Source organism: Branchiostoma lanceolatum, chromosome 7 (genome assembly GCF_035083965.1).
Source record: "Branchiostoma lanceolatum isolate klBraLanc5 chromosome 7, klBraLanc5.hap2, whole genome shotgun sequence".
Lineage (NCBI taxonomy): Eukaryota > Metazoa > Chordata > Leptocardii > Amphioxiformes > Branchiostomatidae > Branchiostoma > Branchiostoma lanceolatum.
Window position 1 is genome coordinate 1,604,411 of NC_089728.1, and position 26,074 is coordinate 1,630,484.

The window sequence follows — 26,074 nt, forward strand, 5'->3', positions numbered from 1 at the left end:
TTTTGAAAGTGCAAAGTCTTACAAATCCGCTAGGCGCGCTTTTCTAAAATGAAAATGACACGCACCTAGCGGATTTGTAGAACTTTGCACCCAGTTCTTTCTTCGCCTCCGGAAAATTATCTGGCCAAATGTATATAAATGAATTTTAAGAAAGATCTAGAAACGAGATTTAGAGACCGAATCTAGCCCGGCCAAGTAGTCTTTGCGAACGAAAAGTATGATACAAAGGACAGCAAAATACGCAAAACGTACCAAAAATTATTTAACAGCATGGCTTGTGCATATTTATTGACACACTATTCCATTTGTCATTTCCACAAACAGCCCGGGCGGGCCCCGATTTGCGTCGTCATTTTTGAACATCAATATCAACATATCTGATGAAGTCTTAGAAATAACCTTACCATGATGAAGACACAATGAAGCTTCCAAAGTGACTTATACCCGGCTACAAACCCTAACTAGTAAAGGTCCCTCTTTCAGGGACAACCCAGCAATATCCTTCTAAAGCTGTTCTTATTTCAGGCGTTCTGAAAAGCGGAACATCATGTGATAAAAAAAGGGAAGTTCAATCAAATGAACATTCGTTTGGTGTGTGTTTGAGTTTTTTTTTTTGATCTGCTATTGTTATGAACAGGAGTCTCTGGAATGCAGAACATACTAGTAAGATGACGCCGTCGTCGTAACAAAAAAGAAAATGAGATCTTGTTGATTCTTGTTCTTTTTCTAGCCTAGCCTAGTTCCCTTTCTAGCTGGCGGCCCACCGGCCGCTACTACCCCAGCCAGCCGACCAAAACCTCTGCTTGGAGAATATGTAATGGTAGGAAGGAATGCATACTTATTTGATTCTCACTTTGGTCATGTTGGTTATAGAAGTGTAATTTAAGGGACTAACATGGCCACCATGGGTCAAGCAATAGTCTCGTAGAAAATGGGCACATATAGTTACCTCATCACACTTACACACTACTTGACTTACCTTTAGCTGTCTTATTGCTGTATACGATCATGTATGTTTCTATTTCACACAATTGTTGTATTTTCAAGTTTGATGAACAAGTTGGAAAATATGTTTAAGGTCATCGAAGAATCAGATTAACAAGAAAAGCGTATAGTACTGTACCCCGATAATATATAAAAAAGATCAGTTCATTTGCCATTTGAATACTTCGCTGTTTAGTTTTAATACATATTTCCTATGATGGTCATGCTCTCATTTTTTGACGATGGCTTGTGATCTTATGATACTTCGTTCTCCTCGCTGTATGCGTGACAGATGAAGGAAGTGCTTCAGGGAAAGTCTGTCCCACTAATTGCTGACGCTATCGTTCGTGACGAAGCGGGATGAGTCCTTGACGGGGCAGGTTATAATGTTCAGTCAAACTCCGTAATTACTCGGTTAATCCGGCTAGCATGGCCACCAGGGTTCAAGCAATATCCTCGTAGCGAATGAGCGCATAGTTCTTGTCTCTCTCGCTCATACTACTTGACTTTCCTTTAGCTGCATTGTTGTAGTATACAATATGTTTTTTTAATGTTTTAATTCAATACAAATAATCTGTGTCCGTGTCTTTCGAGTACTTTTATAACCCTCCACAATAACCCCCTAGCCGACCGCAATCTCCGCGAATATGTCGTCCGGTGTCGTCCGTCCTGTTCTGGTTGTAGTTCCCGCGGATCCCGCATGTGGCGCCCTGGCATTTGTTCGCAACATCAACCAAGTTTTTAATCTGGCCCAATGGACAACTGATTAGATTTTTAAAAATATCTGGATTCAAGATCCTCAGGTTTAGTATCCAGCTAATTCAGATGTCCTCCTAAATCATTTGTCTCTTTGATTGAGCATGAAAAATAAAACATTGTGGGATTTTCGATATTAGCAGATGTTATTGACTAAGAGAACAGATCGCTTACGACATGACGTAAGCAAGCTACTTCAATAGCTTGCCCGTCTCTCAGTTCTAGGAGGTGGGAGTTCCGCACTTCGAAAGACAAAACATTTCATTTCCCATGCCGGGAGTCGAACCCGGGCCTTGTGGGTGAAAGCCACAAATCCTAACCGCTAGACCACATGGGAGATTGATATCTGTCGACCCAGCATAATCAGTTTTAATACCAATTTGGTACGTAGACTATTTTTGCCGTAATGTCAAACGCCTTCTTCACAAGAGCCTTCAGGGGCGACCATAACCGTGCAACGGTATGTCCTAGGAACGTGGCGTCCAGACCGGTCAAAGGGAGGAGGGCTGTTTGTAATGATAATTAGTATTAATAGTTATTTTTAATGAAACGTTAACATCAACAGGAAGCCACGCAGTTATCACATTGAACCCAATCTAGTATACTATTCAACTGAATGTGGATATTTTGCGGCGAAGTTGAAGTTTACACTTACAGTGGCGTATCGCATTAAGCGTTCTGCACTTCGTGTGAGAACCGCAAGGCTGCGCTTGCATAAGGTTGGCTTGCGTAAGGCGGGCTTACACAACGTAGCAGGATCGATGCCGGGGATATTGGGCACGACCGGACGCCGCTTATTCTCCGAGTGGATCTTGTTGCAGAAAGTCTTATTATTTTCTACCCCTAAATCTGCTGGAAATAGTCAACCGCCCGTAAAGAGATGAAAACTTTGCACTTTTTTGGGAACAGGGGAGCGAGAAAGCAGAAACAGAACCAATATTGCTTGCAATGTCGACAATTTCTGGTTGGCTTTGTTGTTTTCGTCCGGTTTCCCCCTTTTTTCAGCACCTTAGACGGTCTGGTAAAGTCTAGCTTCAGCCCGGTAACCCGTGATTAATCACCCGAAGTTGACTTTAAATATACGAAGACAGCCGAGTTTTCACGATGAATCCCGAACACCGTTCGGATGACGCCATACCTGTCCGACTAGATTTACCTGGCGACGTGCTGATCTGTTTGCAGTTGAGCGAAAACAACAGAAATGACGGCGGAAGAAAAGTGTCTCTGACTATTTTTTTGATCACATATAACATTGATTTAAGACATTGATCATAACTAGGCTGTGCGTTCATTTGTGGTCAACTATATACCAAAGCTACCTTATTCACAAGAAAGCCAGAGTGTAGTGATGATAGAATAACGACAAACACAAGAACAGACGGATATTAACATAAAGCGTGTAGCAAGATCTATTGCAGGTACGTGTATTGAGAGAAAGTAAGCAACAAGTGCATATTGTATATCACTAATGGAGATCTAAATAAAACAAGAAACAAACAAACAATCAGAATCATTGAACAGAAAACTTAACTTCATTTTGCACAAGTCTCAACCCGTTCAAATGAGGCTGCATGGAAACTCAGACCGCGAATTTTCTTATTCCAAAGAACATCTTATTGCAAGATTTAACGTCATATATTCTTAAGATGCTCCTAATTCTGCATATTCTATCAAATTTCTTATAATTATAAGTGACTAAAAACACGTCTGTTTTGAAGATTATAAGCAGATTTTCCACTATCATATCATATCAACAGCAAATATTGCTTTTAGTTGCTGTTAGTTGATTTTGCTGTGGACATAGATTAATTGAGCAATGTAGATAGCTTTGAGATACATTTATTGAATACAAGCCAAAATATAACACACTAATTAACATGTACTCATCTTAAATCAAACAGTAGTTCCAGCCTACAACCTTTGAATCAAGTTAATCCAATATCATAGCATGTGTTACGTCAAGCAGCTCATGGTCCAATAGTACGTCTATTCCTGTCGTATTCTCACCTTAGACTAACCGCGAAGATACTGTGGATTATTGGATACTTTATTTACTCCATTTGCTATCATACACGTAACAAGTACCAAAAGACTAGGAAACATCTTACAAAGATGGCTAACGAGAGGCAATCGATAGAAATCTTACGTTGGATGAACAACTTCTTACAACTATTCCTCGGTATATGATGATCTTAAAATTTGTAGAAACGATCGATGCAGCAATAAGCAATAGCGATAAAGGGTGTGTTGTAGTTCATCTATCAGCAGGCGATACGTGAAGTATATTCCAGGTGACATCTCTCGGTCGTCCCCTTTACTCAGCCTCCTCGGTGACAACTCAGGCGGTGTACGGGGCTGTCATTATTGGGGCTGTATCCTTGGATCCTGGTAATATGAGAGACAAACTTTGTCATCTTCTATCAAGACAACTAAGACAGCGAATTGTTCTAGGACATAAGGTGAATGAGCACTTGATATACGCATTTGGTTGTAAAAACTATCAGCCTAGGAAAGGCTCTTGTTTTGACAAAAAAGCATTAAAATCTTGGGTGTGTATCTCAGAACTGTCTACACAGAAACGATAAACAAGAAACTCTCCGTGACAGATGCCTGATTCTTGCCAATGAAGGGCTGATATTGGGCAAGCATCTTAATAAATCATTGACGATAAATTACATTTAGTTTTGATCGACGTTAGAGTGATGTTTCCGTTACATACATAGGACTCTGACATAAGGCAAATAACAAAGACACAGTTAGCTGAAAGTTTGCTTTCCATACACAACTCTTATGCTAAAATCGCATGGATGAAAGCTCAAACGAGTTTTACACTTTTATGTGAGTCTTACCATTTACCACAACACTGAAAGAACCCAGTGCATGTAATATCTAGCGAAACAAACGTCTTAGATTAAGCAGGTGTTAACACTGATAAGGTAGGTAGGTAACACTGATTCAACCATAGCCGTATTTCAAAGACATCAAGAAAATTGCATACATGAGAGCTTGTTAGTGTGTTGCACTTTGTGTATTTGATTGTTTTACCCCACGTAAACTTGTTGATGTACAAATGCTTCTTTAACAGCTCACCTCCCATATACTTGCGGTTCTCAGTACGAGCTCGAGCCAGACGGACGCGCCAGGCGAGAAGCACGAGAACTGCAGCCAGCAGACCCAGCACCACAGCCACGATCACCCACATGTACACTGTTGGGGAGGCCGCCATCCCGGCTGGACGGAAGTAGTGGAAACAAGTGTTAGAACATGAATGAATGGACGAACCTTTAGGTCACTATTTGGTTATGTGGCATCGTATGGCGCAATCGGTAGGGCGTTTCGCCCAGAACCGAGAGGTCCCGGGTTCGAAACTACCGGTATGCCCCGATGTTGTGCCCTTGGGAAAGGCACTTTACACGAAGTTACTCACTCCACCCAGGTGTGAATGGGTACCTGACTTCGGTTGGGGAAGGTCGTTTTGTGGTCACCTGCTGGCGCCGAATGGTAGCCGCCTGACCCTTGCGAGTGTGCAAATATGTATCATGTGTATTATTGTGTATTATGTGATTGTAAACCCTGCAGCAATTCAGCATTGGCTGCCATTGCACGGGTAATTTCGGACCAATAAACCGTTTATTATTATCATTATTATTATGTACAAGTTTTCTAATGCACGTCACTGAGTCACCTGCTCTGTTAGCATAACGTGACGTCACTGAAGCGATGCGCTACTCATTTCTTGGCAAATACCTGAGTCATAAATGTTCCCATTTTTGTGTTGGAGATCACAGTTCATTCATATATGCTTCATGATGATTTCTACCAACAAAGATGAACTTTCAAGCTAAGGCTATTTTCGTTATCTATCGCCTTTATAAGGAGAACAGGAGGTAGATATTTATTTTTTCACCTATTCATATCATCTATCTTAAATACAAATGCTGCTGTTCCGGTTTATCAATCCATCAAATTTCGTACAATCTTTTTATAGGCTATTAAAGAATACAATCATACATTTTTGGCAAACGCGGCCTGGGGGGTCTTCAAACTCCGCTGAACGATCTTCATACCCATCCAGACATGCGCACTTGAAGTACCCGACCATGTTGCGACACGTGGCGAAGGGTGAGCAGTCGTTGTCCACCGGGGAGGCGCACTCGTCATGATCTGGACAGAACAACAGGGGTAAATAATCACAAGCTCAAACGTAATACTGATTAGTCAAAATATATATATGCTTTTACGTAGCAAAGAAACGACATAAATAAGTATGTCTAGATAGGGTCGGACAGGATTGATCAAATACCCTAGCGGTGTAAAGAATTTATCATAGAGAGCCTGGAAAGCTGTTAGCTTTTGCCCGAGCTGCAATCCCTACTTGCTCTATGAACCTTTTCTGAATGACGATTTGGTGCCCCTGCTCGTGGTATAGATCATACGTATACTATTTAAACGCCGCCGGGTAGTTGACAGGCTTTTTTTTTCACTTTCGGGCGTGACCCCTGCGTTGCCCCTTCGGACACCCAGCGGCTACTGGGCTATTTTGGGGCCCGGTCGTCCGGACCCCGAATCATTTTAATTTAGGACTTAAATTCAACGCAGGGCCCGGTAACAAATAGACTCAACGAGCCAATCGTGCGAACACCAGGAGGTACCACCTATCCCTACCCCCTGGTACTCGTCAGTCCACCGGGACAAATTTGTGGCTTCGGGGCCCGGCCGGGACTACACCCCCTACGGGCACCGGCGCAATTGTGACCGTAGCATTAATGAATGAATGAAAGACCTTTATTGTACATTTATGCTTAAACAAGCTAAGTAAACATGTAGGTCATGGTGATAAGCAAAGGAATACATACAGTGGTGATAATATAACGTAATAGAATGTGATATCTTAATCTATGTTTGTCTATACTATTTACAGGTTCGACTTCTTCTCGCTTCTTAAGGCAATTGTAGATGTATGTAGATATGGAGCTCGTAATGCATGGTTTGTTCAGTTTCATAATAAATAGGAATTTTTCAGTGCTGTTTATATATTTAAAACTAGGGAAATTATCTTGTATATAATTGTAAATGATATTTCTCTCATCGTTGTATAATGTACATTCCACAACAAATTGACTTTCGTCCTCAATTCTATCTAAATTACAATATTGACAAGTTAATCACTCCGCGTACCTGAGACTTGGTGGCCCTCCTCGTGTTCGATCATCAGGTGCGTCCCGTTGTGGGCCTTGGCCAGCTTCTTCAGGGTCTCCTGGAGGATGTAGGGCACGTCATCGCCCGCTTCCCGGACCAGGGGGCTGTCGTCCAGGAGGTAGAGCTGGTAGTGTGCGATGATGCTTCCCGGAACGAACTCGCGAATGTCCATGTCTAGGAACTCGTTCTTGGTCAGCTCTCCCTTGGCGTAGAGGTCTTTTACCTGTGAAGCGTTCAAGAAATAGTCATGCCTTCAAGTGCCAGAGTTACCAACCTAGGATTGATGTGTTAAAAAATTGTATTTTCCAAGAAATATCGTAGAGTGGAACTCGTTATCACCAAGTACAGTTGGGGCATCTTCGCTGCATAGCTTTTAAAGAACGCTTGCATCTAGATGTGCAAAAGTTAGATGTGACAGGTCGTTTAGTGTACTATGGCAGGCCAGCTATTGTCGCGCCTCGTTCCTGGGAAACTGGTGTTTATATCGACTATACAGATACAGATACATATTTGTCAGACTAAAGAATAGTAGTGATGGTAGTAATAGTCACTGCTCATGGTGCAATAGAAATTGGCATATAACACTCCTGAAATAGAAACAGCAAAATCGGTACAAGTTCTGAATCACACTTGACGCGAACATATGTTTGTCAGACCAAAGACTAGCCGAACCTTTAGTAGTTGTGCCGCTAGAAAAATGAATATTCCTGGCACAAAAATAGCTTGATCGGTACATGTATTATAAGGAATCACGCTTGAAGTCGACAGATCACGATCCAGACAAGCCATTCACATTCAATTATTTGATTACGACCTTGCCTTTACGTTATTTGAACCGTCAAACCATCGATAAAAGTTTTGCCTATGATGCAATGACCAAACGCATCAGGATACAAAAGGGTTCCGACTCTTACCGCGTTGCGAACTTCTTTCACGAGGTTCTTGAATTCGTCAGAGTTGCTGTCGTACAGCTCGTCGTAGAATTCATTTGCCAGGAGCCGTGTGACCACGGAGTAAGTAAAGAAACCTGGAAATTCAGTAAACACAGCAGTGTGAGAACGGGATTATAGATATGTGCCAATATAAACATGTTTTGTATCTAATAGTATGCGCTTTTAGTGTGAACGTCAATTATATCTCTCTAAATGAAACATCATTACCTCACAGAGCATGTAAGAAAGGGTAAAGCGGTCTAGCCCAAACTGGGGACGAAGCATTTCATGAAGCCTTGGCGACAGCTAGAAGTGAAACTGCGGCCTTGCCACGGTTCGCGTTTTCAGCCAAGCACACCGGGTCACCCCTACTCTTTTCCATCAATGCATCATACACACTTACTGTAGTGTATTCAGCATAGATAGCTTTTAAGCCTAACTGTGGTAGTATTTATTCAGTTTAATGTTCGCAGTTTTTACTGGTAGAACACCCTTATATCTATCCATCTATCCGAAGTAGATGAAAATGGATAGGGCACGTGTTGAGGAAAGACCCAAACGACATAACAAGAGTAGCACCGATGAACTGGACCCCAGAATTGAAGAGGAAACAAGGCCGACCAAAGAATACATGGCGACGAACTATGGCGAAGGAACTGGAGTGCTTAAACCATACTTGGAATAGTATCCAGAGGGTTGCCCAAGACCGAAGGAGCTGGCGATCTTTTGTTGTTGCCCTACATGCTGGGGGCATCAAGGGCAGTAAGTAAGCAATATCTATGCATGTTACATTGATCAAAGTAATACCGAACCTCGGCAACTTCCCTCCACTTCTTTGAAGGGCTTCTTGCACGCACACTCGTATCCCCCGGGAGTCTCCCTGCATTCCCTCTTCTGTCCACAGTCAACAGTCTGGCATATGTCGACATCTGTATTCAAAGTAAGATTTGATTATACATGTTTAGAACGTGTGTTTACAAATTCATCACTGAAAACAAATACTAGTATATATGCTTGGGTAGAGATCTGGCAGAATCGGCGACTCTGTCGGTAGAGATCCCGATCGGATTCTCTGTCGACAGATCGGGATCTCTATTGGTGGAACTGCCGATTGTACTGGCAGAGATCCTGATCCCTACTAGTAGAATCGCCAATGCTAACCGGTCGTGATCTCTACCCTTACGTATGCATGTATCATAGAAATCATAATGATCTAAGGTTCATTTCGTAGTAAGCTGTATCGAGTGTAAGAGTAAAGAACACAATGAATTTTCCGGAAAAAGTCAAATTCTTCAGACTATCGTCTAAGGCTAAAGCTCAATCCAGGCTAGGCACAAGAGTGACAACACCAAAGTTCAAGAAATCTTAAGCCCCCCTCTCACTGAACCCGCGGCACGCTGGCGGCGTCGCTGCGGCCGATCGAATTGACAAAGCACTCAACGAATTTCATCGACAAAAAAAGAATCTTTTTAAGCTTACTGTGTTTTGTTGTCTTTTTGGTCATACTTGTACGTTTTGAATGATATATTTTCATTATAAAGTCAAGGGTAACACAAATCCAGTTTAGGACGCAGCGACGCCGCCAGCGTGCCGCGGGTCCAGTGAGAGGGGGGGAGCTTTAGGCAGAAACGAGAGTCAAGCTCACCATCGCAACCTCCATCCTCGTCGCACCCCGATGCCTCGCACGTGATGTCATTCCCCTTTGCGCAGACGCAGTTCTTCCCGTCTTCTCCAAAGCGTTCTCCAAGCTGTTAAAGTATTTCAAAGTCCAAAATGTGTCGTTTATTGAGCGCTTGCAGAGAAACAAATCACAATAATCGAAAGATCTGTTCACAGTGAAACAACGCGTGTACCTATTAAACAAGACCTACCCACATACCAAATATCAAGACAATTTACCGAGGTATGCTCGAGTTATCGTGTTCACAGACAGACATACACATACACACAGACACTCCTACCCGAATACATAACCTTCTTGGGCCATCTATTAGCATGTTGATTAACAGCAAGAACGTACGACTTCAACAAAAATTACAATGGCAATAATATTGTACCGACCGCAAAGTAGCGTCCGTCGCTATGGGTGCAGCCGCACTGGTCCTCCGGAACGCAGCTCTGTCCGCTCAGTATGAAGCCGGGGTTGCACTCGCATCCTTCCACACAGTCGTGGCCACGGTCACAGTCGTTAGCAGCGTCCCTGGCGCAGGTGGCGGGGCAGAAACTCGTGCACGACGAGTACCTGCTGTTTGGTGGGCATTGTCCGGCTGTTGGATGGGGAAAAGAAGAGCATTGAATATTGAGAATATCACATGAAACTCGCGAAGATACGAGAAACGTTTGAAAGTAAGTCGCACTATACAATATTGTCTCACTGCAGTAAGAACCCCTTCCACCATATTGTGACACGACCAAAATCCTGGCACTTGATTCTATAATTGAAATCTAATGAGCGCTGTAAAGATAGATCTAAAACGACAACAAAACACATAAAACGTTCTTTGACTGTGAAATACATTTAAATCTAGCAATAATTGGTCACTCATCGGTCGCAGTCTCTAATAAAAGAGTGTGCAACCCACAATAAAACAGGTTGCGCATAGAACAACTCACGGCAGAGACTGTGGGTTCTCCAGAAGAACGAATGCACGCCTGCGTCCACACAGGCGTCAGCGTACGTCTCGAAGTCCTCGCAAAGCCCGACCATATCTCCGTTCCTTGCGCACATGTCGAAGACGCAGCTGTCAAAGAAACGTTGGGGATCCACGGCGTCGTGGCAGACCGCAAACGGGCCGTTAGGTTCTTTGATCAGCCCGCACCTCTCAGCCGACTCGGCGGTTGCTCGTATGTCTTCGTCACAGCTGGGAGGCTCGCCGACCGGTCCGATGATGCCTCCCGGACAACTGCAAAAGATATATAAACGCACCCATGTAAGTACAGAACACGGCCCATACGTTTACCATAGCTCGTTGACATTGTTTTAATAGTAGTAATGCAACGAACGGCATGCGGCAGCGTACAGAATATTCTCTATTCATGCCGCCGCCATCTTGGATCGAAAACGAGGCGTGGTAGGCATGCGCAGTGGACGCATTTCTGCCCCGCGCCAAACAATGGGGAAATTCCACTGTTGTGTGCCGTGTTGCACAAACGATGCACGTTACGATCCAGAGAAAAAGCTGAGCTTCCATCGGCTTCCACATGATAGTTTACAACGCAAAGCTTGGATCGTGAAGATAAGGCGAGATATCGGCAAAGACTTCCAGGTACGTATTTCGAATGTTTACCAAGTGGGCGTCCGTGTAAGGGGGTGGGGGGCGCACCCTGATTCGATGCCGTGTTGCACAAACGATGCTCGTTACGATCTAGAGGGGGAAAACCTGAGCTTTAATCGACTTCCTCATGATAGTATATATGCAAGCTTGGGTAGTGAAAATAAGGCGAGATATCGGCAAAGACTTCGGGTATTTGAACTCTAGTGGGCGTTCGTGTAGGGGGGGGGGCGCACCTTGATTCGATGCGGTTGTGCTTTCAGTACATGTACCTTGCTTACAGGCACTATGTTGATGGTCAACTTGAACCCCAAAAAAGAGGAAAAACTCTTATGCTTTAAAACTGTGTTTATTATGGTTGGTTGTCACTATTTTCTGTGTGGTAAATGATCAATAAGATGCAACAAAGTGTAGTAAAATCAATAGAATTTGAGGTATATCAATTTTACATGATGTACATAATCTTACTAATGATCAACTGTTAATAAAGTTACATAGATCAGTGGATCTTTTTACAAAAATGAATAACAAAACCCTGAGAAGTGATAATAATAGGCAATTACAACTAAGTATCAATGTAAAAGGTACCTATCTTCTTCCATCAATTCTAGGTGTCTGATGCTACGCGAGTGTGCTCAGCCCACTTTCGAACAGAAGACTTTACCCGAACACTCGTAGGACTTACGAGACTGAAACCTGGAGCTATACCTTCCATCTTTGACTGGACAAAAACTACAACTAAGCGCTGTGGTCCAAGGAGGCGTACCAATGAGTACGATTTATTTTGTTTCTTCTAACCTGTGTTCATATGAACCCAACAATAACATACTGTAACGTTACTATAATCAACAAATCATGGTCAAGAAAATGTATTAAATAAGAGGCTTCACAATTAGGCAATACACAATGAAATGGTGTTGGCACATTTCTTATAATTTCCTGTTTTATATTTAAGCGTGAATGCAGCTCCAGGTTGTTCCAGTGATGCAGGGGACCTGATTGACCACGGCTCAGCTGAAACAGTTCCTGCACCATCAACCGAACATGACTACCTACCGCTATCAAAAGATGAGAAACTGAGAGCTGCCCATGCTGAGATTGACATGCTTCAGACGCAGTCGGGGAACTAGTATGCTGTCCCATCCCAAAGCAGAACTAGATTCCTTTTTTTATTGAAATTGCCAGATCACCTTGCAATGCGGAGAACCAGACAGCGGATACATAAGACAACTACAGATACTACATACCTAGTCGTGTGTTGAATATTTTTATTGTCAGGGTTGCTATCTATATACATCAATATCAAGAACCGTACACAGCGTGGTTAGTTTACATTCTCTAGCCTCTACAATGCTCCAGAAGTGGCTGGAAAATAACATGCCAGTATCAGGAGGTGGCATGTTATCTGTCTATTTGGCCAGTTTCTACTCTTTCCAGTCACCCCTGAAGCCTGGTAGAGGATAAACATTCCCTATCACATAGACATACGTACGTCGCTACATCGGTGAGCCAGGTCCGTCCAAAGGTGTTCACATCGGACACGACGGCTCCGTCCCGAGTCGTGAAGTCGTCGCTCGGGTCGCCGTTGTAGTTGCCGCACAGGCCGCCCACCTGTTCCTGGTAGTTCGATGGAACCACCACCTGCGACACGGAGGGCAAAGGGCGTTAGTTTGGGCCAATCGAGGCTTCGCGGTGGCGTAATGGCCGTTTGGCACGAGACCCAGGGAACCCAGAGGTCTTGGACTCGAACCTGGCGTCCCCTGATTTGTCCCGGTGACTTTGTGCCCTTGGGGAAAGGGACTTTCCTCACTTCACTCAGGTAAAAATTAGTACTTAGGTTAGGGACGTCCCTCGGATAGGACGTTAATTGGAGGTCCCGTGTTTAAGGAGAGCCACAAATCTGTCCGGATATGCAGCTTGTACTTTTCAGTACAAACCTGGTGTGTTGTGCAATGAAGCGGGTGGCGACGAAAACTTCCTTTGCCAGTTGGATGCGGTATTATAGCCATCGTAGATCTGCTTGGCGATTGGAGATACGGCGCGGTCACATTCGTCGATGGTCATTCTACGACTTTGTGTCGTTAACTTGTCAAGCAGGAAATGACAAAACAACGCCGAGAAGGCTCTAAGACAGCCTTTTTGGTATCAGAACAGCTGGGTTTTGTACGTTACATGCACTGCTATCCCATGAATGCCTCTCGTTTGCGACCGTGTGATGAATATATCCATTCTACGACCAACATGACCAGGCCCTTAGTAAGTAATTGCGGCAATTGTCATCTGGAAAACAGATGGCGTGCGGTGTGACATTGCAAAGTAGTAAAGCCCCCCTCTCACTGGACCCGCGGCTCAATGGCGGCGTCCTAAACTGGATTTGTGTTACCGTTATAATTGGAATATCATTCAAAACATACAAGTATGACCAAAAAGACAACAAAACACACAAAGCTTAAAAAGACTCGTTTTTTTTGTCGATGAAATTCTTTGAGTGCTTATCAATTCGATCGGCCGCAGCGACGCCGCCAGCGTGCCGCGGGTCCAGTGAGAGGGGGACTTAATGCACACATGCCTGACCCTACCTTGACATAGTGTTTCCCATCGTAGAAGAGCTCCACGCCAAGGTCGGTCCGAATGTGGACAAACAGCCCGCTCAGCTCGACTTGGATCCTCCCGCCGTCCAGGCTGAAGGGCAACGACCGTATCTTCTCGTCCACCTGTTGGAAGAGAGAAAGAAAAGAAAGAAAGAAAGTAATCTCGATCCAGTTTAGCTCACTCAAGAGCTAATCTTCCACTGGTCGTGAAAGAGAAGACAGACGCTATGTACAGTATTTACAGGTTCATTGTACCGGGGAAATTCCCCTAGCTCTTTTCGACAAGCACAATGAACAGTGGACCACGGTTTAACGTCCCGTTCTAAGGACTGCGACCCTTGGAAGGACAAGAATGCAGTATTTGGACCATGACAGGCTTACAGCAGGATGTTAACAGTATGTAAATGTGTTGCCATGTTATTGTATGTACTAAAGCATGTGTAAGGTTGTGGTAGTACGTCCTGTGGTAGTCCTGTGGTAGAAATGTTTATAAGCATCACTTACGTCTTCTGAAGTGCGGAAACAATGAAGAACAATATACTAGTAACATGTGCTGACTCTTTTTCTGAAATAGCGGAAGACAAAGATGTCAAGGTCCATAACACGACGGTAAAGCCCCGGTTACACATGGCCGAACATGGCTCCCGAACACTAGCCAACCAAGGTTGGCGGTAATTCGGGAGCAGATTGACCAGTTTTAGACTAAGAGTCAAACTTGACCTCCAAACACCCTGACCACTACTGACTCAGTACCAACCAACCACCAGCCAACACATTCCAGACCTCCCTTCCACAGCCGAATGTTTTCAAAATTTCAAAACACTCGGCTGGCGGAACCCAAACACCAGCCAAGCACAGCCGACCTAGCTCCCGAACCACTGCCAACCATGGTTGGGGGAAGGCCGGGAGACCACGTTCGGCTATGTGTTACCTGGGCTAAACAAAACCTCTGCCATCCCCTATATTACTGAACTTTTAAACAAACATGATTGATCACTTTCCCCAGCAACGACTGTTACTCATATCTAAAGGGACACTTTGACATTTATCCGTTTAGACGACTATATATATATTGAGAGAGATATATGTTCTGTAAGTAGAGAAGTCAAATCTAGCCCTATGTTCAATCCAGATTTTTTTATGGTTGAGAAATCTTTGATACTCGCTTATAAGCAATGTGTATATACCAGTATCCCATGTTTTTAGAAATGTAAATACCATTTTAATTCGGACTGTACCATTTAGAGTCCGCGACCGTGTTATCTCTAATAAAGATTTCAAATATTTCAAAGATGTCACACACCGACACGATCTTCTTTTGCCGGATGTCGATTCTGTACCCGTGCACCTCCATGTACACTTCTCGCACGACGGACGCGCTCGTCAGCCACGGCAGTGGGACCTCCTGCACCTCCACGTTAAAGTCGGCATCCGGCCCCAGGTCCTTCGTCAAGGTGTACCGGCACGTTCCCTGGAAGTCATGAGACGCTCCGTCCAACGTCTCGTGGTGAGGATCTCCGTATGCCACGCAGGTGGACTTGGCTGCAGAGGAAATGTTGTAAATGGAATAGTCTATATTGATGTCGATAAAAGCACCATTCATGAGGGTTAGAAGAGCTTAACTGCCATCATTTGTGCATCCACCGCCCTTTCTTCATATACATGCGTTTGCGTATGTGTGTGTGAATTATATTTACATATAAATGATGAATTTAAAGTGTAAACAATTATCTTTGTAAAAATTACAGTGGTAGTTTTGATTTAAAGAGAGAAATACACCCCTAGGATTTACGTGGTAGGAGAAGGAAAGCAAAACTGATGAATCAGACCTACTTATGACTTGTTCACACGTGGGTCCGTGGAATCCTGCCGCACACTCGCAAAGGAACGAGTTGTCGCCATCAGTACAGGCCCCGCCATTCTTACACGGGTCAGGGGTACAGTCGTCTATATCTGCAGTAAAGATCAGAAATCATTTACGTGATTTGCTTTCTTTTTCATCTTTACAATCACGTACGACTTATTGACTGATATTTATGGTATCATTCACCTGCATCTGATTTTATCAAGTAGAAATAAGATTTAGAAAATGAGACAACAATTGAATAAATCTATTTTTCATTTATTCTAAACCCATGTTCGATAGCTTATTGCAATGAAAACTAGACCTGTGTGGATGGAGCCATGATTCATTGCATGTCCCACTCGCACACATGCCATTCTTTCATACAGGCCACTCAATCTGCCACTAAAACAACTGCTGACACACGCCACGACAATATAGATAACAATGGTATGTAACGTGGACAGACATAACAACTATTATAAATCTATTTCTAGTTACTTCAATAGATGTAATGTCACGTACTGATTTCACACTGACTTCCCTCGAATCCCGCCGCACACTCACAAGTGTACGAATCCGCGCCGTCAGTACAGGCCCCTCCATTCTCACAAGGGTTTGGGTCGCATCTGTCAATACCTGCATTAAACAAAACGTTTTACATGAAGACATTGTGCTTCTTGTTACAACGCACTGCGATGTGTTACGCCGACGAGAGGCCATACAAATACTGCCAAGGTGGGTGCATTACTGATTGAAGTCTTTGGTCATTTTTAGAAAACTATATTACGGTAAAAGAGTTTCAGTAAATGACAGTTTCAGACTGAACATCTTGTAGCCAAAAGTGTCTTACGTTTGCATGTCGGAACAGGTGCACTCCATTGTCGGTCAGCTTGGCACGTCACACTGGCGGCTCCGTCCAGCTCATAGCCCTGGTTACAGGAGAACGTCACCTCGTCCTGGTAGTCGTAGGAGGTCGCTCCTTCAGGACTCAGCGCTCCGTTTTCTGGGGCCGTCGGCGGCGAGCATTTCACAGCTGAAACCATACATAAAGGTAATTAAAGGGCCTTCAAATTCTAGTTTATGTCTAAGCTTGTTGAAATAGTCAATGGATAAAACCACCCTCTGGTAAATTTTCTCAATATCTGCTGCGCAGAATCTTCTGACATGTGAGGGAGCAATGCTAAGAGTACAGTATTCGAGTGTGGAAGAAACTGACATTACTGAGACCTGACTCTATAGTCACAGCATGATGTTGGAACTATAAGCGTTAAAAAGAAACGCATCCGAAAATGGAGAGGCTATCAGCATATGTCCATGATACCGTTATAGCTAGATCTAACGCGGGATTGGAATCGGTTCACGCTACTCTAATGTACAATTTAGATATGAAACGTTTACGTAGAAAGTGATTGATAGTAATAGTTCATTGAGCATACTAGTATGACATTATTAACTCATAAGACATAGACATAGTGCACTAAACGCCAAATATTGTATTGTCAGCATAAATGCAATCTTACGTTTGCATGTTGGAATAGGCCCACTCCATTCGTTGTCAGCTTGGCAAGTCACACTTGAGGACCCCTCTAGATCGTACCCCGGGTTACAGGAGAATGTAACCTCGTCCTTGTAGTCGAAGGAGTCCGCTCCTTCAGGACTCAGCGCTCCGTTTTCTGGGGCCATCGGCGTTGCACATTGCACAGCTGAAATCATGAAAGAATGCTGATAAGATTTAGCTGCATCATCTATAGTTACACAAATCTTAGATACTCATCTCTGCACCTTTGCTTTCATTAACTGTTTCATTATGTTGGTTAGTCACTAAATGAAAAAATTCTCTGTACACAACCAACTGTTTGATTTAACATCGACGTTTCGGTGACCGTCTGTCACGTTAACTTCCTCCAGGCAATTCTGACTGGATGTTTTATGCAGTACAAGCAGGTGTCGCTGCTAACAGATGCGGTCCCAAACGCAAAGTATCTAGCACATATACACATCACTGTACCTTTGCAGAAATGTACAGTAGAAAATACCGAAAGCTTGAATTTGTGTATGCTCCAAGTTGTATTGAGTATGAAACATGACGGTGATGATAATAATAAGTTTATTGCAAGTTCTTGCCCGTAGGCTAATTGCAAGTACATGAAACATGCATGACAGGACGGACAGACAATTGGTAACAATATAGCATGTGACTATTCTAGTTCAAATACTAACACCAAATTCTATCTTATTTGGGTTTGACTTCTTTTTTCGAGACAGTGGAAGACGAATGCTCCCACTTGTTCTGTAATGTGTCGGTTTTGTGATGTTTTAACAGAAGAGTAGTTTTCTTTTGTTCTGTAAACATGGAGAAGTTTGGATGGAATTTGGTGGCCTCTTATATTAAAACATCGGCTTTCTTTCTTGATCGTAGAACGGGCAACTTGAAATAAAATGTGTTTCGATGATGTACCTTGGCATGTTGGAAGAGATTCACTCCACGCGCCGTCAGCCTGGCAGGTAACGCTCGAGGCTCCGTCCAGCTCATAGCCGTGCTCACAAATAACCTGTACCACGTCCTGATAGGTGGTGGCGTCCGCAGCGCTCAGTGTTCCATGGGCCGGGGCCGTCAGTGTCCCACATTGTACAGCTAGTATCGAAACAAAACAATGTCGATAGTTTATCACAAATTGTTATGGTATATGCATATGCGCAAGGAGTTGATGGTACGTGAATTTTTACATTCTTAAGTCTATCAACCTGTGGAAATGGAAAATAGCACGTCAAGCTAGCCTTCTGAGACATTTTTTTGTACAAAGCCAGGTACTGTCTTACGGCTGCATGTTGGAACAGGAGCACTCCATTCTCGGTCAGCCTGGCACGTCACACTGGCGGCTCCGTCCAGCTCATAGCCCTGGTTACAGGAGAATTCTACCTCGTCCTGGTAGTCGTAGGAGGTCGCTCCTTCAGGACTCAGCGCTCCGTTTTCTGGGGCCGTCGGCGGCGAGCATTGCACAGCTGAAATCGTAAAATACACAAATGTTAGTTAGGAAAGGTTACGAGACCATCCAATTTTGTTCTGTTGCATAAAACCAACAACAATGCAATATTTTATTACTTAACATAAAGTCCTTCCCGCACCAGATTGTTCATAGGGCGGCACTCATCTCCAATAGCCCTTGGGTCACACTACTTCGCCACAGTATCTGCATCTGTATATGTATCTATATAGCCGGTACAACCGCCATTAGGCGTAACACACAAGCTTCGCAGGCACGCGGCGCGGCAGCAGCTGGTCATATTACACCGAACGGTAGGGGTCAGTCCACGGGTAGTGGCGTGCAACTACGATACTAGTTCCCAATGCTGGGTTCTAACAGAGTCAGTACGTACCACTTGTACGTTTTTGGTATGACCCGACCGGGAATTGAAGTCAACATGCCATCATATAGAGTTAATATAACTACATAAAACAAGTGCATTACCTGTACACCCGGACCCGTCCGCTTCCCCATCGCCCTTATACCCATCGTTACAGGTACAAGTCGCACCGGTGTCGGGAGCGGCGACGTCTTGACATTCCGCGTTGGGATCACACGGGCTGGGAGAGCAACCGTCTGTGTCTGTAAAGGTAGCATATGTGTAGGCTTGATGGGTCTTTCATCGCGCAGTCAACTGTACATGAGCTCACTGAACAATGGACATAACGAATATTGCAAGTATGGACGTCCTACAACAATGAAGAAGCTGTAAGGAATGTTGGGAGGCAACCGTCGATGTCTGTAAAGAAAGACAATATGCCAGCTTGATGGGCATTTCACCACGAATTCAACGACAAATGAACTTATACAGAACTTATACACCAAGGCTTCAAAACAATATCACAAGTATGGACGTCCTACAACTATCATCAATCTGTAATGAACGCTACGTGATATTGCTCATTTCCCTTGATGAGTTCTAAAAAGTTTGAATATGACGGTGTTCAACTTCAATGGGCCAGCATTTCACTTTGAATAAAGCAGAAAGTGGACTTTTTCCCGAGTAACAAGTCCAGACGAAATAGAGATTTCGATAGGACGGCTAAAGATACTTGGTGAGGTAAGCTCGATATATCGACTTCCATTGCTAGCTGACGCCACACGTGCATAAAGTCTTACGTCCAAGATAATAGTATTGGGTCCGTTAGATGAAGAGCACTGCACGATTCCAAAATCCCGGTGAGTGCAACATTCTAAAATTCTATTTGACGTGTATACCATTCTAATTGTTTCATTATAAAAAATTCTAGATGTTGTCAGGATTAGACGGATGTTACATTATGTTATCTTTATGTTTTATTCATTTTTTTATTTAAAATCAGTTGTAAAGAGTTAGTATTTCTAAGCATTTAGTTAAGTTTACTTTTTATTATTATTCAATTACAGTTTGGATAAATAAAAATAAACAAACAAACAAACAAAGACACCTTACCTGTGCATCCGGTCCCCTCTGTTTGTCCATCGCCCTCATAGCCATCATTACAGGTACAAGTCGCACCAGTTTCCGGAGCAGCATTGTCCTGACACTCAGCGTTCGGAACACACGGGTCGGGAGAGCAACCATCAATGTCTGTGAGAATACAAGAGAGACAAATCTTGCTCAGTGTCTGTCGGAGAACGCCGTATCTTGTCAGGATGGCTGGCGCTAAAGGACCCCCATACTCACACAGGAATCAGATAATTCTTTCTTGTTAGTTTAATGAGCACGTCTTTCTCTCGGGTCTGCCTCTCCCCGACTGTCTGGCTGACCTTCTTTTGTGCTATCTTTAGACCTTATTGGCCCTTCTAAGTTATCTCAAGTGACTCCGTCACATTGTCACTGATCATGACGAAGGGTGGCGAATGCTACTGGAAATGTCGGACCGTTTCCAAAATCATATCCAGCTGCTTGAGTAACTGCTATTTGGCGTATCTTATTACCTATCATAAGAAGAACATTATTGCGCGACTATTGTAGCAGGTACAAAGTATGGCAACAACAGTAAACATAGAACAAGACATAAGAATGGAATAAAACTATTCACTACAACAAAATGACTATCTTAGGTGTTACATGATTCAAGTTGGGCTAATTTTGAGTAAAATTATTTTTTCTAATAACAAAACAATGTTTTATATATTTGCCTATTTTAACACTGTATGAGCTGTTGCATTTAAATATCACCTGAATGGCTAACTTTCATCGGCGTTTCAAGAAAGAGCTAGCTAGATAATCCATCGATGCCTATCAATTACACCATAACCATTTATCGTTGACAAAATCTATAGAATTTGATTGTTATGTACCTGTTTCACACCGATCCCCCTCAAATCCCGGTGTGCAGTCACAACTGTACGAGTTCACAGCATCAGTGCAGGCACCCCCATTCTGACAGGGATTAGGGTCGCAGTCGTCGATATCTGCATTAAAAAAAAAAGAATTGATGAAAATAATCTCCATGTATGAAATTCTTTGCGGGATGAATTCTAACAACACAGATTAATCTACCAGCTAAGAACAGTAACGCAATCAGGTTCGTTGACGGTCATTAAATCATCGACACGCATCACTAGCAATCTTTCAATCAATCTTCCTAATAACGTTAATCGACAAAATAATGGAATGATGGATGTAAAAAATAAAGCGATGTCAAAATAACTTACTGATTTCACACTGATCTCCCTCAAATCCCGCCGCACACTCACAAGTGTACGAAGCCACGCCGTCGGTACAGGCCCCTCCGTTCTCACAAGGGTCAGGGTCGCACTCGTTGATATCTGAATCAAACACACACAAAAAACATGAGGTAGTACTGCATATTTCACTAGTGCGCCAATTCTAGATAATTCTCAGTGCACCGCTAGCCGATTGGACCTTCTATCGTACCCGTTCCTATTTCTTTAGAGCTATGGGATATCTTCACTCTCAACAAAATACAAACAAGGAACGATTGAAAATTGTACATTTCGTATCAAAAAAGCAACGGCAACGTTCTGGTAGCTGGAATGTAATACATTTTCGTCAAGATTTTTCATTACATTATTGTGGGATGACGTTCAAATTTCATCATTTTTTTGCATATTCTATGATTCTTTTGGAAAACCGATGGGTACAAAAGTCCCGTACTTATCCCACACCACTCCCCAGCGAATCCCGGCAGACAGGTGCAGGTGAAGTCGTCATCCCCGTCCGTACAGGCGGCCCCGTTATAACACGGGTTCGGGTCGCACATTCCACCATGGGTGTCATCATCATCATCATCAGACTCTTCTATTTCTGCAAGTACGGCTACAAAACCAAAGAAAGATGTGCATATCTCATATTTGTCTCTCAGTAATGATAGATCTGTCTTCATTAGGTGGCTGCAATAGACTTTGATTGTAGACTTTGTTCTTGAAACATCCAAATTCATACCAGATTTAACGTTCCAAATCACTACAATGCAATCTACTTAAATGTATTTTTAGTCGTGCTGTAAGAAGTTAATTTCATCGTTAACATACGTTCACATGTTGGAACAGGAGCACTCCATTCTCGGTCAGCTTGGCACGTCACACTGGCGGCTCCGTCCAGCTCATAGCCCTGGTTACAGGAGAACATCACCTCGTCCTGGTAGTCGTAGGAGGTGTCTCCTTCAGGACTCAGCGCTCCGTTTTCTGGGGCCGTCGGCGGTGAGCATTGCACAGCTGAAATCATACATAAAGGTTGGTAAAGGGCATTTTGATTGTAGGCTCAGTTGTTAAAACATGCACAGTTTACAAATGATATACAAGTATATTGCAATGAACTATAATACTATCAGTCCAAGCCAAGGTGTCCCAAACGTCTCATAGTTTTAGACTAAAATTAATTGGTTAGAAATCATCATTGATCGTTAACATACGTTCGCATGTTGGAACAGGTGCGCTCCATTGTCGGTCAGCTTGACACGTCACACTGGCGGCTCCGTCCAGCTCATAGCCCTGGTTACAGGAGAACGTCACCTCGTCCTGGTAGTCGTAGGAGGTCTCTCCTTCAGGACTCAGCGCTCCGTTTTCTGGGGCCGTCGGCGGCGAGCATTGCACAGCTGAAAGCATACATAAAAGTAGGTATAGGGCATGCTTTTATATGACAGAATGTAAGGTAGGTCTATTATCGTATGGCTGAAATAATCATTTACGTTTGCATGCTGGAAGAGGAGCACTCCATTCTCGGTCAGCTTGGCACGTCACACTGGCGGCTCCGTCCAGCTCATAGCCCTGGTTACAGGAGAACGTAACCTCGTCCTGGTAGTCGTAGGAGTCCGCTCCTTCAGGACTCAGCGCTCCATTTTCTGGGGCCGTCGGCGGAGAGCATTGCACAGCTGAAAACATAAAGGTTTGATACTTGGCTCTGTTCTAAAAACATGCATGCATAACAGGAGAATGAAGTACAATACTATCTACCCAGTACCAAATGTCTTTTAGTCTATTATTGCCACGTATTCTTAGAATCATCAGTGATCGTTGACATACGTTCGCATGTTGGAACAGGTGCACTCCATTGTCGGTCAGCTTGGCACGTCACACTGGCGGCTCCGTCCAGCTCATAGCCCTGGTTACAGGAGAACGTCACCTCGTCCTGGTAGTCGTAGGAGTCCGCTCCTTCAGGACTCAGCGCTCCGTTTTCTGGGGCCGTCGGTGGCGAGCATTGCACAGCTGAAATCATACATAAAAGTTAGTGTAGGGCATGCTTATATTTAAAAGAATGTAAGGTAGGTCTATTATCGTATGGCGAAAATTATTATTTACGTTGGCATGCTGGAACAGGTGCACTCCATTCTCGGTCAGCTTGGCACGTCACACTGGCGGCTCCGTCCAGCTCATAGCCCTGGTTACAGGAGAACGTCACCTCGTCCTGGTAGTCGTAGGAGGTCTCTACTTCAGGACTCAGCGCTCCGTTTTCTGGGGCCGTCGGCGGAGAGCATTGCACAGCTGAAAACATAAAGGTTTGATACTTGGCTCTGTTCTAAAAACATGCATGCATAACAGGAGAATGAAGTACAATAGTATCTACCCAGTACCAAATGTCTTTTAGTCTATTATTGCCACGTATTCTTAGAATCATCAGTAATCGTTGACATACGTTCGCATGTTGGAACAGGTGCACTCCATTGTCGGTCAGCTTGGCACGTCACACTGGAGGCTCCGTCCAGCTCATAGCCCTGGTTACAGGAGAACGTCACCTCGTCCTGGTAGTCGTAGGAGTCCGCTCCTTCAGGACTCAGCGCTCCGTTTTCTGGGGCCGTCGGTGGCGAGCATTGCACAGCTGAAATCATACATAAAAGTTAGTGTAGGTCATGCTTATATTTAAAAGAATGTAAGGTAGGTCTATTATCGTATGGCGAAAATTATTATTTACGTTTGCATGCTGGAACAGGTGCACTCCATTCTCGGTCAGCTTGGCACGTCACACTGGCGGCTCCGTCCAGCTCATAGCCCTGGTTACAGGAGAACGTCACCTCGTCCTGGTAGTCGTAGGAGGTCTCTACTTCAGGACTCAGCGCTCCGTTTTCTGGGGCCGTCGGCGGAGAGCATTGCACAGCTGAAAACATAAAGGTTTGATACTTGGCTCTGTTCTAAAAACATGCATGCATAACAGGAGAATGAAGTACAATACTATCTACCCAGTACCAAATGTCTTTTAGTCTATTATTGCCACGTATTCTTAGAATCATCAGTGATCGTTGACATACGTTCGCATGTTGGAACAGGTGCACTCCATTGTCGGTCAGCTTGGCACGTCACACTGGAGGCTCCGTCCAGCTCATAGCCCTGGTTACAGGAGAACGTCACCTCGTCCTGGTAGTCGTAGGAGTCCGCTCCTTCAGGACTCAGCGCTCCGTTTTCTGGGGCCGTCGGTGGCGAGCATTGCACAGCTGAAATCATACATAAAAGTTAGTGTAGGTCATGCTTATATTTAAAAGAATGTAAGGTAGGTCTATTATCGTATGGCGAAAATTATTATTTACGTTTGCATGCTGGAACAGGTGCACTCCATTCTCGGTCAGCTTGGCACGTCACACTGGCGGCTCCGTCCAGCTCATAGCCCTGGTTACAGGAGAACGTCACCTCGTCCTGGTAGTCGTAGGAGGTCTCTACTTCAGGACTCAGCGCTCCGTTTTCTGGGGCCGTCGGCGGAGAGCATTGCACAGCTGAAATCATGCATAAAGGGCAGTTTGATAGTAGACTTTATTGTGAAAACACGCATCCATAACAGGAGAGTGAACTACTATACTATTTACCAGTCTATACCAGATGCCTTTTGGTCTATTATCGCCACGTGTGGTTAGAGTCATCATTGATCGTTAACATACGTTTACATGTTGGAACAGGTGCGCTCCATTCTCGGTCAGCTTGGCACGTCACACTGGCGGCTCCGTCCAGCTCATAGCCCTGGTTACAGGAGAACGTCACCTCGTCCTGATAGTCGTAGGAGGTCTCTCCTTCAGGACTCAGCGCTCCGTTTTCTGGGGCCGTCGGCGGAGAGCATTGCACAGCTGAAATCATACATAAAGGTTTTCAAACGGCATACTGATCGCAGGTTCAGTAAATGTTATAACATGCCTTTGTATAACAGGACATACTAGTACATTACAATAATATAAATGCTATCAAACTAAGCCAATGGCGCTAACGTCTTTTAATCGATATCTTATCCGATGGTTAGAATCATCATTATTAACATACGTTCGCATGTTGGAACAGGTGCGCTCCATTCTCGGTCAGCTTGGCACGTCACACTGGCGGCTCCGTCCAGTTCGTACCCCTGGTTACAGGTGACGGTAACCTCATCCGTGTATGAGGTCGCATCTTCACGACTCAGCGCTCCGTTTTCTGGGGCCGTCAGCGGCGAGCATTGCACAGCTGAAATCATGCATATACACAAAGTTTCGTTAAACACCCTTTGATGCTGTGCTTTGTTGCACAACACTAAACAGAATTGTATCATCTCATTCTACAAAGAAAATATGAATGCAGAAATCAGTTACCTGTACACCCGGACCCGTCCGCTTCCCCATCGCCCTCATACCCATCGTTACAGGTACAAGTCGCACCGGTGTCGGGAGCGGCGACGTCATGGCATTCAGCATTGGGATCACACGGGCTGGGGGAGCAAGCGTCCGTGTCTGTTAACATGAAGAAAAACAAAACAAATAAGTTATGATATAACCAATCATCTAGCGTATCAGCAAATCAGCAATTCCAGATGAAAAAAAGAGTATCCGTAAACGTGGTAGCCATTGCGCTATTATTGTAATATGAACGAAGAATTTTTTGTGTCACCTTCGCAGACAATGCTGTTGACCTCTCTGCAAGCGCAGTCTTTGCCATCTTCCTCCCAGCTCTCTTCAACCTACAAAAGGAAGAGCGATGAAAAAGTATTCTTAGCAACAGCTTACATTCAAGATCAGCAGACAGTCACAGGCGACGTAGTGTGACATACAATAAAACGGCTTCATTGCTTGAA

The 26,074-nt window shown here is 44.0% G+C and overlaps 2 protein-coding genes, 1 long non-coding RNA gene and 1 other non-coding gene across 4 annotated transcripts in view; all 4 read right to left on the bottom strand.

The window, feature by feature from the left end:
• Positions 1–2,005: 2,005 nt before the first annotated feature.
• On the bottom strand, positions 2,006–2,077 carry Trnae-uuc (transfer RNA glutamic acid (anticodon UUC)). Its single transcript has one exon. It is a non-coding gene; the product is annotated as a tRNA-Glu (tRNA).
• Positions 2,078–5,707: 3,630 nt separating this feature from the next.
• Positions 5,708–26,074, bottom strand: part of LOC136438314 (IgGFc-binding protein-like) — a 35,730-nt gene continuing 15,363 nt past the window's right edge. The window contains exons 9-30 of the mRNA XM_066433075.1: positions 25,891–25,960; positions 25,596–25,733; positions 25,294–25,470; positions 24,921–25,103; positions 24,576–24,758; positions 24,300–24,482; positions 23,690–23,872; positions 23,356–23,538; positions 23,080–23,262; positions 22,746–22,928; positions 16,103–16,216; positions 15,568–15,687; positions 15,038–15,276; positions 13,723–13,857; positions 12,636–12,784; positions 10,485–10,774; positions 9,933–10,138; positions 9,517–9,619; positions 8,684–8,800; positions 7,854–7,966; positions 6,919–7,162; positions 5,708–5,904 (exon numbers count right to left, since the gene is read on the bottom strand). Coding sequence (XP_066289172.1) covers positions 5,723–5,904; positions 6,919–7,162; positions 7,854–7,966; positions 8,684–8,800; positions 9,517–9,619; positions 9,933–10,138; positions 10,485–10,774; positions 12,636–12,784; positions 13,723–13,857; positions 15,038–15,276; positions 15,568–15,687; positions 16,103–16,216; positions 22,746–22,928; positions 23,080–23,262; positions 23,356–23,538; positions 23,690–23,872; positions 24,300–24,482; positions 24,576–24,758; positions 24,921–25,103; positions 25,294–25,470; positions 25,596–25,733; positions 25,891–25,960 — 3,678 coding nt within the window. The 3' untranslated portion in view covers positions 5,708–5,722. The remainder of the gene's footprint in view (positions 5,905–6,918; positions 7,163–7,853; positions 7,967–8,683; positions 8,801–9,516; positions 9,620–9,932; positions 10,139–10,484; positions 10,775–12,635; positions 12,785–13,722; positions 13,858–15,037; positions 15,277–15,567; positions 15,688–16,102; positions 16,217–22,745; positions 22,929–23,079; positions 23,263–23,355; positions 23,539–23,689; positions 23,873–24,299; positions 24,483–24,575; positions 24,759–24,920; positions 25,104–25,293; positions 25,471–25,595; positions 25,734–25,890; positions 25,961–26,074) is intronic.
• LOC136438255 (P-selectin-like) lies at positions 16,396–22,662 on the bottom strand. Its single transcript, XM_066433019.1, has 6 exons — positions 22,470–22,662; positions 22,090–22,272; positions 18,401–18,583; positions 18,039–18,215; positions 17,101–17,283; positions 16,396–16,613 (listed from the first exon to the last, which is right to left on the bottom strand). Exons 1-6 carry the CDS (start codon positions 22,660–22,662, stop codon positions 16,396–16,398), a joined length of 1,137 nt encoding a protein of 378 aa, XP_066289116.1.
• Positions 19,323–21,006, bottom strand: LOC136438514 (uncharacterized). Its single transcript, XR_010756440.1, has 3 exons — positions 20,893–21,006; positions 20,039–20,176; positions 19,323–19,345 (listed from the first exon to the last, which is right to left on the bottom strand). It is a non-coding gene; the product is annotated as an uncharacterized lncRNA (long non-coding RNA).